Source organism: Somniosus microcephalus, chromosome 5 (genome assembly GCF_052327205.1).
Source record: "Somniosus microcephalus isolate GS21.2 chromosome 5, FLI_Smic_1.0, whole genome shotgun sequence".
In the NCBI taxonomy this organism is placed as follows: domain Eukaryota; kingdom Metazoa; phylum Chordata; class Chondrichthyes; order Squaliformes; family Somniosidae; genus Somniosus; species Somniosus microcephalus.
This window is the reverse complement of record NC_140991.1, coordinates 255,264,697-255,284,961: the sequence shown is the minus strand read 5'-3', so window position 1 is coordinate 255,284,961 and position 20,265 is coordinate 255,264,697. Positions and strand designations below refer to the sequence as shown.

The following is a 20,265-nucleotide window of genomic DNA, read 5'->3' as shown; positions in this document are numbered from 1 at the left end:
CGCAAAGTGCGGCAGAATGCAGCACGATCCACGGAGCCAATGACTTGCAAAAATAATGCATACGCCTTACATAAGCAGAGCAGAGGGAGTGTTTCTTTAAATGGGAGTGCTGCTCGCTCGTACTGTAATTGCAACTGCAGTGTCCCAGGATGCATGTAGAGATGTTTTCCTCTGCAGTCTTCCCGTGGAGTGGGAGGGAGGGTGACAGCGGGCCAGAGTATTTGAGCTATGCAGCTCGGAAAGTGATCTTTCCAAATAAAGTGCGAGGGGGTTGTAGCCAGCAGGGCGGGCGGGCTATAAATGAACCGCGCGCACAGGCGGCAGGCTTTTGCTGGTTCAGACCTGGGTCAGGACTGTAGCATTGTTCAGAATGCCTCGGGTGGACGCCGATCTCAAGCTCGACTTCAAGGATGTTCTCGTGCGACCTAAAAGGAGCAGCTTGAAGAGCAGAGCCGAGGTGAGAGAGGAGAAAAAACACACACAGAGGAATTCGTTTCAAATGTTTTCAGAAAGGGGCAGGGATCCACTTTGACAATTTTAGTTCACCTCATCTAATCTGGACCATCCAAAGCTTTGTTTATTCCTTCTTTTGAACCTTCCTGTAAAAAGTTAACGATACGTGTTTTGTCCAGGCTCGTAGCCTGGGAACGAATCTAGAGGACTAGCAGAAGGTCAAGTGAAGAATTGTAACAAAATAACCCTTCAACTTGCCATGTCTCACTTGGACTCAAATACCATGGCCTGAAAGAGTTTGCAGTATGCGTTTGATGACGGTCTTTATTTTTTTACAAGTGCTTTGTTCAAAAATAACCCAAGCTAAGCCATGATCGGATGGGGAATGCAGTCCGCAGTGACGACTGATCAATATATTGCTGCATTCACTCCACAAGACCTGCGCCTCAAGTTAAATTGTTCCCTTGGGAACGTGCGGAGACTATCCCAGCATTGCGAGTAAGATGCGACATTTTTACTCTCTCAGGGAATTCAATAGTATTCAAACAGCTTATTTCCTGCAGTTGTCACCATAACATATGGATCCAAAAAAAACCTTAACCGGAGTAAAAATTTAAAAAAACACTTAGTATGCTTTTATTTGGAAGAAGAAACAGACTAGGTACAGAGTGAGTGGAACTCATTTCTATACAGCCCCCTGGCTGCTGTGAGCAGTAAAGATATGAACAAAATTTCAGTTGTACCCAAACTCATGCAGGCCATGTAACTGGTCCTATAACTGGTAAGACATTTAACTAGTCCAGTAACTGGCCATATAACTAGCTCCTTAATTGGTCATATAGGTTTGTATAACCACCCCAACAACTGATCATGTAACTGTTTCTATAACTGATCCTACAATTGCTCATATAACAATCCTAAAACTGATCATATAAGTTGTTTTCATAACAGGTTACATAATGGGTCGTATAACTGGTTATGACAGGTAAACAGGTAGTTAATGTAAGCAATAAAATAGTATTATAAAAAATAATGGCACTAAAAACTGAAAAATCCCCAGGACCTGATAGTTTCCAGCCCAGGGTCTTAAAGGAAGTAGGTGAGGAAATTGCAGATGCTTTAGCTGTAGTTTTCCAAAGCGCTCTCAATTCAGTAATTGTCCCTTTAGATTGGAAAATTGCAAATGTAACTCCATTATTTAAGAAAGCTGTGAGAGAGAAACCAGGAAATTTAAGTCTAACATCTGTTGTGTGGAAGTTATTGTAATTTGTAATTAAGGACAGAGTGACTGAGCACTTAGAGAAATTTGAGCTGATTAGAGAGAGCCAACATGGATTTGTAAAGGGTAGCTCATGTCTAATGAACCATAATGACATTTTTGAGGAAGTAACTAAAGTAGTAGACAGGGGAATGTCTATGGATATAGTTTATATGGACTTCCAGAAGGCATTTGATAAGGTTCCACATAAGAGACTGTTAGCTAAAGTTAAAGCTCATGGAATTGAAGACAAATTATTGACCAGGTTAGGATATTGGTTAGGTTATAGAAGACAGAGAGTAGCGATAATGGGTATGTACTCGAATTGGAAGGAAGTGGCTAGTGGTGTCCCAAAAGGATCTGTGCTGGGGCCTCATTTAGTCACAATATTTATTAATGAGTTAGATAACACAATAGAGAGCCATATATCCAAGCTTGGCGATGACACAAAGATTGGTGGTATAGTAAGTGAGTGGGTGAAACTGTGGCAGAGGGATTTCAATGCAGGTAAGTGTGAGGTCATCAATTTTGGACCAAAAAAGGATCGATCCAAGTATTATTTAAATGGTGAAAAGTTAGGAACAGTGGAGGTCCAAAGAGATTTAGGTGTCCTTATACACATCACTAAAATATAGTAGTCAGATTCAAAAAATAATCAAAAAGGCTAATGAATGTTAGCCTTTATAACTAGAGGACTAGAATATAAAGGGGAGGAGGTTTTGTTGCAGCTATACAAAGCCCTGGTTAGACCACACCTGGAGTACTGTGTACAGTTCTGGGTTCAGCACCTTCGAAAGGATATATTGGCCTTGGAAGGAGTGCAGCACAGATTCACCAGAATGTTACTAGGGCTCGAAGGAATTGATATTGTAGATAGAGAGAAACCTTTTCTGCAAGTGGGGGAGTTTAGGACAAGGGGACATAACCTTAAAATCAGAGCCAGGTCATTCAGGAGAGAAGTTAGGAAACACTTCTTCATGCAAAGGGTGGTAGAAGTGTGGAACTCTCTTCCATAACAAGCTGGAAATACTAGCTTAAATAATAATTTTAAATCTGAGATGAAGGAATAAAGAGCCATATATCCAAGTTTGCTGATGACAGTAAGTTAGGTGGCACTGTAAATAGTGTAGATGGGAGCAGAAAGTTGCAAAGGGACATTGATAGAAAAAGTGAGCGGGCAAAACTGTGGCAGATGGAATTCAATGTGGGGAAATGTGAGGTCATCCACTTTGGACCTAAGAAAGATTGATTAGATATTTTCTAAATGGCGAGAAGCTAGGAACTGTGGAGGAGCAGAGAAATTTAGGGGTCAAAGTACAGAAATCACTAAAAGCTAGTGGACACGTACAAAAAAATAATTAAAAGGGCTAATGGAATGTTGGCCTTTATCACAAGGGGGCTGGAATACAAAGGGGTGGAAATTATGTTACAGTTTCATATAAAACTCTGGTTATACCCCATTTAGAGTATTGCATTCAGTTCTGACATCACACCTCAGGAAGGATATATTGGCATTCGAGTGGGTACAGCGCAGATTCACCAGAATAATACCAGGGCTAAAAGGGTTAAATTATGAGGACAGGTTGCATAGACTAAGCGTGTATTCGCTTGAGAATAGAAGATTAAGGGGTGATCTAATTGAGGTGTTAGGGTAGATAGAGAGGAACTATTTCCTCTGGTGGGGCAGTCCAGAACAAGGGGGCATAACCTTAAAATTAGAGCTTGGCCATTCCTGGGTGATATCACGAAGCACTTCTTCACACAAAGGGTGGTGGAAATCTGGAACTGTCTCCTCCAGAAAGCTGTTGAGACTAGGTCAATTGAAAATTTCAAAACTGAGATTGATAGATTTTTGTCAGACAAGAGTATTAAGAGCTACAGAACCAAGGCGGGTAAATTGAGTTAAGATACAGATCAGCCATGGTCTAATTGAATAACAGAGCAGGTTTGAGGGGCTGAGTGGCCTGTTCCTATGTTTCTATTTAAGCTGCTAAGAAAAGACAGACTGGTCAATTCAACCTGTCCCACCCAGACATTGTGCAGTCTATGTGCACCATCAACCCACCTTCCCCACCACCCATACACCTGAGTCATGCAATTACTTGGGTGAGGCAACAAAATAGAGAAAAAAACTTTAGGCCAATTTAGAAAAAACTCAGCCAAATTCCTCTCCAACCCAAAGGATGTATACCCAGAGGGATAGAGCAGCAATCATAGGAGGTGATAATGAACCTGTACAAGGCATTGGTACGGTGACACCTGCAGTACTATGTGAAATTCTGGTCTCCATACTATAGCAATGGTATCCAGATATAGGAGGCAGTGCAGACAAAGGCACCCAAGGCATCTGAGCGATGAGGAGAGATTATCACAAACTTTAGAACCAGGGGACAAGGGCTCCAATTTAGAAGAGGGAAAACGCATTGTTTAGATGCAACTACTTTACACAGTGGGAGGTGAACATGTGGGGGGGGGAAATTTTCCTAGCCCCGGGAAGGTGGGACTGCCGGGTAAATGGCAGAAACTGGAAGCGGGTACCGAACCCGCTCCCAACCTGCCTCCGTGCCATCTTCCCAGGAGGTGGGTCCCCGACTCGCGCAGCGACCCTTCTCCTCCAGGCGGGAAGGAGATTACAGCCAATTAACTGCCTGTTAAGAGTTAAGAGGCTTATCCCCATTTTATCCCTGCAAGTGCGGGCTTCCTGACATCGGGCAACCCCGCCAGGATCACCGAGGCGAGCAGTGGGTCTGCGGGGGTGAGAGGGATCGAAAGGTCCGCTGTGGAGGTGAGTGATGGGTGCAGGTGTGCAGGGGTAAGTATGAGAGGTGAGTGTAAAGTCTTAGAAGAAGTTTACTTACCTTTGCTTCTTCCTGCAGGCTTCAACCCTTGGGGATCCGGAGGTGCCTTATCTCAACGGCAGAGATGACAGAATGGCTGCTGCATTCTCAAATGCAGCAGCCATCTGATTTCTGCAGAGGAAATAGGTTTTGGTGAGCCTTCAGTACAAGGGCGCACCTTAGAACAGAGATTGTCAGTGTTTGACAGCTTCTCTAAGCTGTCAAACACTGACAATTCATCTGTTAAAAAAGTTGACAGATGAAACGTCATATGCTGATGTCCTCTGTCACCGGCTTCCCTTTAATTGGCCTGCTAAGCCCACAGGGCGGGCTTAACAAGGTCAATCAAGGGAAAATAGCAATGGGTTGGCCGGACGTCGTTGGGGGCGGGTCTGAAACCCAACAACCAGTAGTCCCGTCCCCAACGTGTCCCCATTGATAAAATACAGCCGTGGCCAGGGAGGCAATGGAAGGAGATAGGGGGCAATTTTAACTTTAGGCAATGGTGTAAAATGGCGCTATCAAATTAGCTGCCCATTATACATCACACCTGATTTTCAATTCCATTAAATTCAATGGAAGGGGAAATCGGGCAGGATGTAGAAGAGGTGGCCAATTCGATAATGCTCAGTTTACATCATCGCCCAATGTTAAAATGACCCACTTAGTGTAGAAACATTTACTGGAGAATTGGATAGGCATTTGAGGTAGTGGACAATTGAGAACTCTTCGCTTTATGGACCGGTCAGAGGGAATGCAGAGTCTTCTCTAGGCCTGTACTTTCCTCTGTTCTTATAACTGCTTACATTACTGTTTTAGAACTGTTCATATTTGGTTATATAATTGGTCACATAACCAATCATATAGCCAGTCGTACAACTGTTCATATGACTGATTATAAAGCTGGTCATACAACTGTTCACATAACTAATCTGATTTCATATTTTAACCAGTATACTGTACATTGCCTTCCAAAACCCTAAACTATGTAAAGATAGTTTAATATTCTTTATTCACTATAACCTATTACATATTTTCTTTGACCCCTTTTGTGTGCAGTTGCATCAATCACTAGAGTAAAGCACCTTAATAAGGCAATATAGATAGTAATTACCTTGAAAATAAGATCAGTAAACCTCTATCTTGGTGAGGTAATACCGCAGTCATCTCAGCAAGTGGTAATGCATGAAAATGAGTGGTGCAGTGCTGGATAAAACCCCAATAGTTGTCAAAAGACCCACATTCAAGTTTTTTACAAAATAACTGCAGAATACATTGAACCTTTTCCATGACACAAACTTCAATTAAAAAACATCAACATTTTAACAGAAATTCAAGAATGAACCTGGTTTTGTAGCAGTTCAGGATTACATTGTTCCATTGATTGCCAGGATCTAGCAGTCTATTGTCTGGGCTGTAAAACCTATTGGGTCAATGGGAAGCAGAACATCAGGGCTCTATGGCTAGTAGTAATCGTGTCTGACTGTCGATTCTCATTATAATTATGCTCTCACTCAAAAATTAAATGAGCATCTATTTTTGTATTCATTCTCGGGATGTGGACATCGCTGGCAAGGCCAGCATTTAGTGCTCAGCCCTAGTTGCTCTTGAGAAAGTGGTGGTGTGCCTTTTTCTTGAACCATTGCACTATGTGTGGTGAAGGTGACCTACAATGCTGTTAGGCAATGAGTTCCAGAATTTTGACCCAGGGACAACATAATACCTAAAAACAAGTGAATTTTTTATAAGCTGTTTTATCACTAAAATCAGTCCTTGTCAGGGTTTTGCCCATCAACAGGAAAGCCAACACCAGTAATTGAAAATCATATTCCTAACATTTTCAGCCCTCAACATCCCTAGATATAAAGATGATTTTTTATAAAGAGATGGCTGAGTTTTTTTTTAGCAGAACTCCTGTCTTCTTGCATAAATGTACTACTAAAAGATCATGTTAAAATACTCCCTATCTAAATCCGCAGCATGATCCTACCTCTTTAACCTGATACTGCACATAGCATCAGGTCACCATGCATGTTAAATGTCAGTGCTCTCTGTGAATGATACTGGCTGCAGCTGGTGCTGGGAACTATGGCAGAGCTAGCAGTTTAAATCATGACTTCACAGAAGACCGAATTCTTGCTGGCTGCAAGGAGCTGTGCCAGATAGGGAGCTGTCTCGTGTGATTGGAACTGACCATGAGTGACATCATCATCAGAAACTGATACATTAACACTAGTTATTATGCCATTTTCTCAAGTCTATTGCTAGTGCAAATTTCTGCCAAATTTGCTACAATTATGCTATTGGGTAGTTTTAACAACACAGTCTTCACATTTAAAAGCTTTTATATAAAGTCTTCCCTTTCAGAACTCACCAAACAATTGCTAAAGAGAATGGTAAGCTATCATTACTGTTGCTTTAATGCTCTAAGCTGGACCTGTGCTTAAGGAATTCCTCCTCCGCTTTTATCTCTTTGCCCTTTCAATTATACACATGAATTTAGTCAATCTCAAAATGATTCACTTTATTCACTGATCCCTAGCTGCCTTACTTTCCTCTCATAATACTTGCTTTTCATATTATAATTATGACCTTTTTGTTCACAACTACAGAGATGAATAGAGGAAAAACCTTGCATTTATATAGTGCTTGTCACATCCTCAGGATAGCCTAAAGTACTTCACAGCCAATGAATTACTTTTGATGTTACTTATTATGTAGGTAAGATCAGGAGCCAGTTTGTGCACAGCAAGGTCCCACAAACAACAAATGAGATAAATGATCTGTTAAACTGCTCTTAATGGTTTGGTTGAGGGATGAATGTTGACGAGGAGAATTTCTATTCTTTAAGTAGTATCATGGGTACGCCACTAGACATAAGTGTGGGTCACAGAATCAGCCCTATAGTGATGTGGCTTACCTCCAATCTCTCTTGCTTGCCTTTAGTGAGGCTTGGAGCTGGGAGTGCAGCCTCAGAAAATTATGTTTATGTCCACCTGAACAGATGAGGGGGCCTCAGTTTAACATCTCATCTAAAAGACACCTCTGACAATACAGCATTCTTTCACTGCTGAAGTGTCAGTCTAGTTTATCTATTCAGCAGTAGTGGAGCTTGAACTGACTCAGACAAGAGTGCTACCAACTGAGCCAACTACCAACTGAGCCAACCTGACATTAACCTGTTAATGCTGCTTAAACCTCATGCTGTCAGAGGTTCGACAATATAAAGCCTCAGTTCCATAAACATTTCCCTCCACTTTTCTCGCCTCACCACACTGACTGTTGCTGAGGAGGATCCATGGACACTGGCTGCCTTCTGTTGCTTTTCTCAAGAAGCTATTCTTCATGTGCAAGCCTGGATACTCTCCTCACCTGACATCAGAACCCATGCACTTGTCAGTAGGAGCTGCTGGACAGCAATCAGGAATTGCTGGTTGATGTTGTTACTCCTGTCCCCCACCTGTTGTAAATCTTAGCACTCTGACTGACCCTTCCCAATTGAGATCAACCAGTTCATCACAGGCTCCTCCCGGTCCATGTTATAGGTCACTCTGGGCACTGCATTTAACCAGTTAGTCATTAAAGGAGCTCCTCCCTTTAGTTCTTCCATCAAACAAAATGGCATAGAAATTCAATCGTGCCCAAAAACGGTCACTCAGGTGGCAGTGCGCATACTGCGCACACCTGTTAACGTTGACCCAGGCAGCACATAATATTCGTGCCCCCTGTTCATTATGAGCCAGGCATGCAGCCAATGAATAGTGTGGATAGCATGCCTGTCTGTTTAGGGGGCCGAATATCTGGTGTCTCTGACACCACTTAAAGGCAGCCAGCACCTCTTAACAGGGAAATGCACTGTGGCTGCAGTCAATAGGGAGACATTTCTGCACACAAATGGCTGCAGCAAATACTGAGAGGGCACCAAGATTTTCCAATGCTGCCTTGAAAGCCATGGTTCAGGCAGTGGAAAAGCGGAGGGAGATTATCTTTCCCACCAGGGAGCAGAAAGCCCTCCAGGCAACACCTTTGCTGGCAATGGGAAAATATCACAGAGGAGGTCCATACAAGGAGCGTAGCTCCTAGGACATGGATACAATGTCGGAAGTTCAGTGACTTCACCAGAGTTGTCAAGTAGCAATACTGCTCTCTTATTCTTGTCTCAAGTCTCCAGCCTTACAACTCACAATGCTCCCCTCCCCCCCCCCCCACACTTCTATAATTTCTGTACCACATTTCACTTTAACGCCTTCTCCACAGACTCGTACACTATCTGCTATTGCAACCCTCACTTCCCCACACCTCACATCTGCATCACTGCATACCAGCTGTTCTATCATGACATGCACAACCTCTAAACACCTTACAGGATTCTCACAAACGTACTCCTTTCTTTCTTGCAGGAGAAGGTCACCCACAACTCCAGACAGCAGGCTGCCAAGCCCACTTGCACAGCCGAAGGGGATAGCCCTTGTCGCCCAGTAGCTAGCCTGTAACTTGACGGCCTGGCTGGAATAAAGGTGGCACAGAGGGCTGGCACAGATGAATGATTCCTGACTGCTGCCAGGAAACCAGGCACAGAGCTGCATAACGCGTTGCCTGTGGTTACAGACTTGCAGTACATTGAACGGGTAGAATCCCTTTTGATTGATTAAGATGTCAGGCTGGTAATGGGGAGCACACAAGTCAATGTGAGTGAAATCTATGGCACCTTGCGCTCTGGGGAAGCCTGCAATGCAGGCAAAGCCTAGTGCTGTCTCAGCCTGCTTTGCTCTATCCATGGGGAAAGAGATGTAGGTATTCCTCCTGGTGATCCCCCCGATACAATGGTGTACTGCAAACTGTGAAGTTTTGTTGATGTCACTTGCTGTAGCCTGTTGCTTAAAAGTTAAAGGCCACGATGACCCTAACATACTGTTCATGTCCTAGTTGTGACTGCAGCAGGCGAAATAGCTCGGGGACAGCCTCCCCATTGAAGCAAAGGCGCCTGATATATTGATTGCTAGTGAAGTTCATGTGAAGGAAGTGCTCCCTGAAGACCCGCTATGGGTATGGCTTCTTGCGTAGTGCTGTCCTCCTCCCTCTTGGTGCAGCTGCTCCTGCTCTCTTCCTTGATGCTTCCCCTTCTTCAGCCTTAATGGCAGCTCTACCTGACCACCCATGACTGCAGTCAATCTGTTTATAAAACCAGCCAAAAACAGTGCAATACCAGCAAAATCATCTTCTCTGCAGTCAAACCTGACTTTCAGAGTCAGAAAACAGGCCACAAATGCCCAGAAGGTAAACAGCAGTCTGAAAAGACAAACCAGCAACTGCCTGATCCCTTTAAATAGCGCTGGTGAAGGGTCCTTCCTGCCTGCTAGCAAAACAAGTTGCTGGGCAAATTTAGCATGTGTCGAGTCAGGTGCTGCAACATGTGTAAGACCTTTATTTATATAAACTATTCATTGCTTTAAATAGTTCTGGTGTGCACACTGGATGCCTACAGAGAAGCTCGATCCAATATGGCAGGCAGAGCATTTTCAGTTAGAAATTAGCGCACTTCCTGCCCGCCAGTTGAAGCTTTATGTGTTTGTTTAGCGCCTGAAAAATGGGTGTATGCGATTGAATTTATAAGCCAATGACACTACAAAGAAAACAATAAAGTATGACATCAAAAAAACTGACTGCCATCAAATAATATTTGCGTTTACATTGATATGAGTACTGGAAAAAGATTCCCCATCAGGTATATATGAAGGCAATTTTATGATGCAAGGCTCCTAGCATAGAACTTCACTGGACACAAGTGTGGGTTGCAGAATCAGTCCTATAGTGATGTAGCTTATTTCCAATCTCTCTCGCTTGCCTTTAGTGAGGCTTGGAGCTGGGAGCGCAGCCTCACAAAATTACCCTTTGGCTGTAAATGTAGGTAATACCTGATGCCTTTCACTGAATTTAAGACAATATTCCCATTTCAGTATTGACATAATAACCACAAATTGCTCAAAGAATCACTCTCATAGTTTTTTGATATCATCTGGAGTTATCTATTGGACAACAATCTTGCAATTTGCCAAGCTCTCCAGGATCCTAGTTGTATGATGTATAGTAGATAGTAACTATTTTCGGTATAAACCATCAAAATAACTTCAGAAACCATGTTCTTTGAGATCCGACAGTACAAATTCACATTCTGTGAGGTCTGTATCACACAACAGGAACACAACCCTAAGAGCTGTGCTCAATCATTGGAACATCAATGGTTTTGGCAGTGTCACCTTAGCTGCTGAAGTGTATTTTACTATAAAATATTTCAAAAAATTTACTACCATTTATAAAGAATACTAGAAGACTGCTGGTGAATTATACGACAGTAATCCAATTTGGGGTGCTGTTGGAAAATCTTTCCTCACGCTTTAACATCATCCGAACCTCTTTGATTGAATTACTGTCTTGTCATTCATTGGCAGGCATCCAATATCCTCTATACATTAATCTACACCACCACTTCAGTTGGCAACCAGCAACGATGGCAAGTGCAGTATTATTTTCAGCAGTAGCTTTGTTACCAGCATCAATGTTAATTTAATTGTAGGCACTCTTAGGAAAAGAATGAAAGTAGTTAAATATAGCAGCACTTCAAAAGCAATCCATTTTCACTTCTTTTGTGGATGCAACTCATAATAGGATCCTGATTTCAGCTTCACTTAGTCAAATTAACAAAGATCTGTGTCTTTTCAATTAATTAATTGAATGGTTTGCATCCTGGTTAGTTCTTTTTGACTCCTAGTGCCATGTCTTGAACTGGCAATGATAAGGAGACTACACATGTTCTGATTGTTTCGCTGCATCTGACATTACTGTTCCACAACACTCCGCACAGTTGAATTTGGGTTCCAGCCAAAAGACAAAAGGATGAATGATTCGCCTGGTGCTACTTCGGGCACACATATCATGTTTCTACTGTTCAGTCAATGTGCGTAAATCCATTTATCACACGTACACGCCTTGCTTTTTTTGGAGGAGCCAGCGTCCCTCAGAGAGCATTCGTCACAATGTCCACTGCAAGTGATGCCTCCCATTTAAGAAATTCATGATAACGTGTGGGCTTTAAATGAAACAGGCAGATGGAATGTGAATAAACTGATAATGAAGGGAGGCAATGCTACAAATGGCAAGAGTGAATGTTTTGCATGACCGTCATTACCACCAGTGGGGGAAGAAAACACAGCAGAAACTATAGACTCCGCAACTTGCTGAGTTCAAGTAAATAACGTTCACGAGTGAGAAGTAGCCATTGAAACACTGGCACATTTGATTTAAAAATTCTGATGCATTGACTGATGCTCACAATTGCCCTTCCATCTGAGGTTATGAATTTTTAAAAATTAATTCTTGGGATGTGGGCGTCACTAGCAACTTGGCATTTATTGCCCTTCCCTAGTTTCCTCTTGAGAAGGTGGTGGTGAGCCGTCTTCTTGAAGCGCTGCAGTCTGTGTGGTGAAGGGAGTTCCAAGATTTTGATCCAGCGACGATGAAGGAATGGCAATATACGTCCAAGTCAGGATGGTGTGTGATTTGGAGGAAAACTTGTAGATGACGGCGTTTCCATGTGCCCCAATGTTCTTCTAGGTGGTGGAGGTCACGGGTTTGGGAGCACAGTTCCAGCCAAGGCGTGAGCGAGGCTGTGCAGTGGTCTGAGATGTCCCATGCAGGCTGCTCATCGGCTTTTCCATTGTAGATATTGTGCATGCGCAAAAATCTGAATGGGCCGAGCATTGGGGGAGGCAGTGGAGCTATTAGCGGACATTGTTTGGGAGGTGCTGTCAAAGAAAGAATTCCAGCCTTGGTCAACTTATCAATAGGAGGGAGTGGGAAAAATAATGGCTAGAGAAGAGAGTTCATTCCTATCATCCTTATTGGTGGGTAAACTGGCAATATCATTGCGAATCAGGGCCATTCAACTCTGTTGGCCAACAGATTTAGAGAGCTAGCCTGGGGAGCAAGAAAAAAACGGGAATAGTGGGGGAAATTATACATAGTAGAAAAACGACAAGAAGCTTTAAAAAGTAGATGTGAACTGGCTTTGGGCCCCCAGGATCAATGAAAAGAGACGAGTTTAAGTGAGTGGAATAAGGGGCCTGTTTCAAGGTTTTTTTTTCATCTCTGCAGGTGGATCTCAAACGAACCTTCACGTTCCGGAACTCCAAACAGACTTTCACTGGAATTCCCATTATAGCAGCCAACATGGATACAGTTGGTACGTTTGAAATGGCAGAAGTTTTAAGTAAGGTGGGTAACTTTTTGTTTCGGTATAAACTTTTTTATGCGTGTGTTTAACCAATGGCTGTGTAATTAGGCCACATGGAGGATTTGACAATGAGTCATACTGAGCTCTGTTGTTTTGCCAATATCAGGTGGTGGTTTAATAATCCTTCTTTTCTGTTAGTCAATGATCAATTCTGTCCCCTGGGACTTAGAATATAGCAGCACCTGTTATTTTACTTGTGACCTTTACAGTCTACTCACAAAGGCCTTTAATTATTTTTCCCTTGGTTGGAGAAGGACAGCTTGTTTACTTACTGCAGTGTTCCAACGCACTGCACCACCCAGCTCTCCATTAGTTGAGCTTAATTTGAACACAACTATTTACATTTAACGGAGAAACCATTAAATATGATTTACCATAGCTTTGTTGCTGTACAGAGGTTATTGTGCCCATCCTAAGGAAGGTAAATCATTCAGATCAATCTCAGATGGTTACTGATGGATTCAGGAAAGAGTAAATTTTAAAACAGAAAGAGAAATGTCAAGGCTGTAGAACAGAGTAGAGTTTTGGGTAAAAATAAGCAGAGTGGGTCAGGAAGGGATAGAGAGAGTAACAAAGGTAATAAGGCATCGGTGACGAAGGTGATATCAGGGAAAAATAGAAATAAGCTAAAGGCACTATATCTGAATGCATGAAGCATTCGCAACAAAATAGATGAATTAATAGTGCAGATAGAAATTAACAGGTTTGATCTAATAGCCATTACAGAGATGTGGTTGCAAAGTGGCCAAGGTTGGGAACTAAATATTCCAGGATACTTAACTTTTAGAAGAGATGGGCAGAATGGAAAAGGAGGAGGGGTATTCCTGATAGTAAAGGATGGGATAACGACAGTAAAGAGAAAGGATCTTAGCTCCAAAAATCAAGAAGTAGAATCAGTTTGGGTGGAGCTAAGAAACAGCAAGGGGAAGAAAACATTGGTGGGAGTTGTTTATAGGCCCCCAAACAGTAGTTGTAATGTAGGACAGAGTATAAATCAGGAAATTAGAGGTGCATGTAACAAGGGTAATACAATAATCATGGGGGACTTTAATCTACATAGAGACTGGGCAAACCAAATCTACAGTAATAGTGTGGAGGATGAATTCATGGAATGTATTCAAGATAGTTTTCTAGATCAGTATGTTGAGGAACCAACTAGGGAACAGGCTATTTTAGATCTAGTATTGTGCAATGAGAAAGGGTTAATTAATAGCCTTGTAGTAAAGGGGCCTTTAGGGAAGAGTGACCATAATATGATAGCATTTTATATTGAGTTTGAAAGTGATTTAATTAAATCCGAAACTAGGGTCTTAAATCTAAACAAAGCAAACTACGTAGGTATGAGGGGCGAGTTGGCTAAGGTAGATTGGGAAACTACATTAAAAGATATGACAGTAGAGAAGCAATGGCTAGCATTTAAAGAATGAATGCATAATTTACAACAAATATACATTCCTTTAAGGCACAAAAACCCCACAGGAAAAGTGGTCCAACCGTGGCTGACAAGAAAAGTTAAAGATAATATTAGATCAAAGGAAGAGGCATATAATATTGCCAAAAAGAGTAGTAAGCTTGAGGATTGGGAGGATTTTAGAATTCAGCAAAGGAGGACCAAGAAATTGATAAATAATAATAATAATCATAATAATAATCAACTTTATTGTCATTGTTAGTGCACAAGTGCAGTACAACGAAATGTAGGCTTGCGGCTCCTGAGAGTGTACATTTTGATTAAGACATTTAACATTCAACATTCATTTGACTTGTAATACATAAACATAAACATAATAAAGTGCATTGGCAGATGTGCAGGCTTTAGAGTTTATTTGTAGAGTTCAGTAGGATGACAGCCCTGGGAAAGAAGCTGTTCCTAAATCTGGTCGTTCGGGTGCGAATGCATCTGTAGCGTCTCCCAGATGGCAGGGGGGCGAACAAACTGTGGCTGGGGTGGGTAGGGTCTTTGATGATGGTCAGTGACCTCCGTAAACAGCATTTCTGGTAGATGTTCTCTATGGTCGGTAGCCGGGTGCCGGTAAAGAAAGGGAAAATAGAATATGAGAGTAAACTAGCAAGAGACATAAAAACAGACAGTAAAAACTCCTATAGGTATGTAAAAAGGAAAAGAATAGCGAAAGTAAATGTGGGTCCCTTACAGGCTGAGACAGGAGAAGTTATAATGGGGAATAAGGAAATGGCAGAGAAATTAAACAAATAGTCTGCATCTGTCTTCACGGAAGAAGACACAAAAAACTTCCTTGAATTAGTGGAGAATCAAGACTCTAGTGAGAATGAGGAACTGAAAGAAATGAGTATTAGTAAAAAAATAGTACTGGAGAAATTAATTGGACTGAAAGCCAATAAATCCCCTGGACCTGATAGCCTACATCCTAGGGTTTTGAAAGAGGTGGCTATAGAGATAGTGGATGCATTGGTTGTCATTTTCCAAAATTCCATTATTCTAGAACGATTCCCGGGGATTGGAAGGTGGCAAATGTAACCCCACTATTTAAGAAAGGAAGGAGAGAGAAAACGGGGAACTACAGACCAGTTTGCCTGACATTAGTATGGAAAATGCTAGAATCTATTATTAAGGACGTGTTAACAGGATTGGTTAACTGACAGAAAACAGAGAGTAGGTATAAACAGGTCATTTTCGGGTTGGCAAGCTGTAACTAGCGGGGTACCACAAGGATCAGTGCTTAGGCCTCCGCTATTTACACTCTACATGAATGATGTGGATGAGGGGACCAAATGTAATATATCCAAGTTTGCTGATGATACAAAGCTGGGTGGGAATGTAAGTTGTGAGGAGGATGCAAGGAGGCTTCAAGGGGATATACTTTGGTAGGAAAAATAGAAAAGCAGAGTATTTTTTAAATGGTGAGAGATTGGGAAATGTTGGTGTTCAGAGGGATCTAGGTGTCCTTGTACACGAATCACTGAAAGTTAACATGCAGGTACAGCAAGCAATTAGGAAAGCAAATGGTATGTTGGCCTTTATTACAAGAGGATTTAAGTACAAGAGTAAAGACATCTTACTGCAGTTATATAGGGCCCTGTTGAGACCACACCTGGAGTATTGTTTTGGTCTCCTTACCTAAGGAAGGATATACTTGCCATAGAGGGAGTGCAACGAAGTTTCACCAGACTGGTTCCTGGGATGGGGGGATTGTCCTATGAGGAGAGATTGAGTAGACTAGGCCTATATTCTCTAGAGTTTAGAAGAATGAGAGGTGATCTCATTGAAATATACAAAATTCTTACAGGAGTTGACAGTGTAGATACAGGGAGGATGTTTCCCCTGGCTAGGGAGTCTAGAACCAGGGTAGTGAATCTTTGGAATTCTCTACCTGAGAGGGCTGTAGGGGCTTAGTCGTTGAGTATATTCAAGACAGAGATCGATAGAGTTTTGAATATGAAGGGAATCAAGGGATATGGGGATAGTGCAGGAAAGTGGAGATGAGGTAGAAGATGAGCCATGATCTTATTGAATGGCGGAGCAGGCTCGTGGGCCGAATGGCCAACTCCTGCTCCTATTTCTTATGATCTTATGGTGTTAGTCAGTATGGGGGGAGTAACTATTAGGGAAGGAATCTGAAGCCCCTTCCCCATTGTCACCAATTTGAGTCACAGATGTATAATTTTTTTTAAATCATAAGAAAAACTTGTCATCCCCTCTTGAATCAACTTTGTGTTTTTCACAAGTATAGCAAAGCAGGTTTCTAATTGGCAAACACACAACTGTTTAGTATAGTAACTTCTCCAATGCATCCGTTAAGAAATGTTTCCAAAACCTAAAACCAAAATGGGGAAGAGAAAAAAAAAATAAACACTATAGTTAAGTACAGCATTCAACTCACAGGTGTTACTGGTTCAAGGGCAGGTCATTTGTATGTTTAGTAACTATATATATGTACATACAGGACTATGAAGTGAAGCCAAAACTTATATTAGGCAGTGCTGAAAGGTGGATGTGTTGAACATGGCAGAGAGAGAGAGAGAGAGAGAGCGCAAGAGTGTAAAACTGTGTGTGATTATCACAGCACACAGGATCATTTTACTCAGTGGCATGTGGTCATCCACATGGAAACTTAAAGCCACATGGAATCAAGATGGCTGCTGCTAGGCTGACCGTTCCATAAGGAGCTCTGCAGCTCTTTACTTCTATCCATGGGAATCGCCTGCCATCCTTTGCCCTTTCTCTCCCAAATCTCCTCACTTCCACTGTTCAAGTTCCCCAGCCTCCATCAGTTGGTGCATTTTAGCCCTAACTACAAGTTATCTGCTTTAAACCTGCAATACATATCCCCTACCCCTACTCTCTGCTTCTCAAATTTGGTTTCCGAATTCCTGAACTTCTCACGACATCAAGACTACGTTTCTGCATTGGACTACACTGGATTGCACCACTACGCTTCTGCACTGGACTAAACTGGATTACACCGTAAGGATAATTTGTTGTGTCAAAAAATTGCAGCTAAAAAAATCATCTCCCCACTGTGACTGTTTCTCTGCTGAGCTGGGTGACTTGTTTGACTGGTATTTCAACTTTGTTGGTTTCTGCTAGTTGCTGTTGTTTCTCTGATAAGCTGGGTGACACATTCTCTCTGGCTTGTGGTTTTATATTTTCTCTGCTGCTTCTGATTTACAGTGGCCTCCAACTTCGCGTCAACTTCATCATCATCTTCCTGCACCGCAACTGATTCTCATTACCATGGCAATAACCTCCATCGTCCAACTCTCTACCCTACAAATAGCTTCTGGACTTCACTCGCCTGCTACACCTGTCTCCGAACTTGGACAACAGTTCGTTGATGCTCCACGCTGACTCCTTCCTACCTATATCAACTTTTCCCCTCCATGGGACCTCTGACTTTAACTCTGGACTCCCTACTATTGTCACCAACCTATTCCCTGCTACAACCATGCATCCCTATAATTGCTACATAACCAGGCCTATGTAACTTGAATTTTTCCGTGTCCATTTGGATGCGCATTTTGGCTGCCGCTCCAGACCCAAGCCGTTCACTTCCATTTCCACTTTTTTCTCCCCCCTTTTTCTTTTCTCTCTATCCCTCCCTCACTGGTCCCTCCTGTTGTCATGCCGTCCTTCATCTCTCCTCTCTCTGATACCCTGCTCTTCCAACTCCCTACCCCAACCATTCATTATTCTTCGACCTTCCTACTCTCCTGCCGCTGTCCCAGGCTTGACTCCTTCTTAGATAAGCCTACAGCTTCACTCTGTGCCTCTCTCGGCATCCTCCGAAGGGCCCACTGTGGCACTCGTCACTGTCTCCTCATGAGTAGCAAACCCAGCTGTCCCATCCTACTCTCTCAATGACCTTCCCATCCTGCGTGCCTGCAGGGGGCTAACCTTGCCAATCTCCTCCCCGTCCAACTCACCCCTCCAAGCGCTGACCCTGTGGATGCTGGCAGTGGATCAGCCATCACCAACCCTCTCTGCATTTCCCTGCAGAATGTCCGTTCACGTGCGAACAAGGCTCTTGCCATCCATGAACTTATTGTGGATCATTGCATCGACGCCATGGCCCTGACAGAAACTTGGTTGAGGGGTGATGACACCTCACCCTTAAATGAAGCCTTCCCACCTTCCACACTTGCCCCACCCAGACCGCTGTGGTGGCGGTGTGGCTTTCATCACCAAATCACACCTGGGTCTGTCCCCTTACTCCTCTGGCACTTTCTCCTCCTTTGAGCATCTCACATTGTTCCACCCCCTTGACCTTGCCATCTCTCGTGGCCTCACTACTCCCACCGTGTCAATCGACGATAAGGCCACTTCTGAACACTTTCGTGTATTGCTCTCCACTCACATCCTACTTCCATCTGTGTCCGCCCCTGGAAAAAACTCTCTGCCAACTCTCTTACAACTGCACTTACGAAATCCCAACTGTCCAGCCTTTGGCCCTCCATTCACCACGACATTTCTGCAGCTACCGATCTGCTCAACCACACTCTCACCACCACCTTTGATGCCCTAGTCCCTATTAAAACAATTACCCCCTCTCACTCTGGCTGTTGCCCCTGATACGGCCCTCATCTTCGCTCCCTCAAGTCCAAGAGATGCAGACTTGAACGGATATGGCGGACAACTGGTTTAGCCATTCACCGCCAGATCTGGCTGGACCACATGAAGCATTATCAGGTCTTACTCTTGCCTGCGAAAACTGCTCACTATTCCAGGATCATTCTGGAATGAAAAGATAATCCCCGGCTACCATTTTCTACTGCTAACCGTCTTCTTAAACTCCTCTCTCCTGTCTCCTCCACACTCACCTCCAAAAAGAAGTGTGAGGAGCTCATGGACATTTTTGTCTCGAAGATTGAGACCATCCGTTGAGCTGCCTCTACCGCTTCCCTTCCTTCCCCTAGCCCACCGGTCCAAACTTCTTCTAAAGTTCCCCCTGTCCTAGTCCTGAACTTGCATCTTTCTCCAGTTTCTCTCTGATCTCCCCTCTTGACCTCTCCACGCTCATCTTGTCCATGAGACCCACTTCCTGCTCCCTCGACCCTGTTCCCAATAAACTACTGACCACCCAACTTCCTTTTGTGGCTCCCATGTTAGCTGATATTGTTAATGGTTCCCACTCTTCAGGTACTGTCCCCCTCTCCCTCAAATCTGTCATCATCACCCATCTCAAAAAAACAACCCTTGACCCATCCATCCTTGCAAACTACCACCCCATCTCTGTAAAGTCTGTGGTTGTACGGTTAATAACGACACAGACTTCAGGAGTAACAAACAAACAGGTCTTTACTATTCGAAGGTCAGGGCGAATCTGCCCCAGCAATCCTGCCACAACACTTATATACTGGTGTGGTCACTATCGGTATTACAGTATACAGAAGCCAAACAAATAGTGCCACACCTAAAGTAGTTCTCTTAAAGGTGAACGGTTACATTCAATAGTTCCCTTAAAGGTAGACGGGTACATACACTACAATCCTCCCTTTTTAGCTTATTACTTACAGAGTCCCCATTAAACATACATATCTTCAACTTCCTATAAAACAAATTACAGATATAATCTCGGTGGAGTCAATGTCATATAAAACAATTTACAGATATAATCTCGGTGGGAACAGTTCACAGGTTCAGTCTCTGCGGAAACAGTTCATAGATTCAGTCTCTGATCTTGACTCGTTCCGAACAACATCTCTTTGGTGTAGCCGGTTCACATGGCTAGCGTGACTCCTCCATAGCCTTTTTCTTGACGTAACAGCTTGAACTTTCGTCCTGTTGAACCAGCAGTGCGGACTTTTACAACCAACTGGCTGTCTTGATATTTTCCAGTTTTTCAACTAATTTAGTTCCTTTCGTAGTGTCCCGCCTGAGATGGTAGAAGTGCTAATATTTTAGACAGTTATTATCTTCTGCTTCTTCTTTTTCTTTTCTGCCTTTTTGA

General features: G+C 43.0%; 1 protein-coding gene across 2 annotated transcripts in view; it reads left to right on the top strand.

Moving 5' to 3' along the window:
* Positions 1 to 262: 262 nt before the first annotated feature.
* LOC147117664 (GMP reductase 1) overlaps positions 263 to 20,265 on the top strand; it is a 131,258-nt gene continuing 111,255 nt past the window's right edge. Inside the window, exons 1-2 of one of the 2 annotated variants that reach the window (XM_085988849.1) lie at positions 263 to 457; positions 12,700 to 12,819. In XM_085988849.1, coding sequence (XP_085844975.1) covers positions 371 to 457; positions 12,700 to 12,819 — 207 coding nt within the window. In that variant the 5' untranslated portion in view covers positions 263 to 370. The other variant, XM_085988850.1, reaches the window with a different exon arrangement.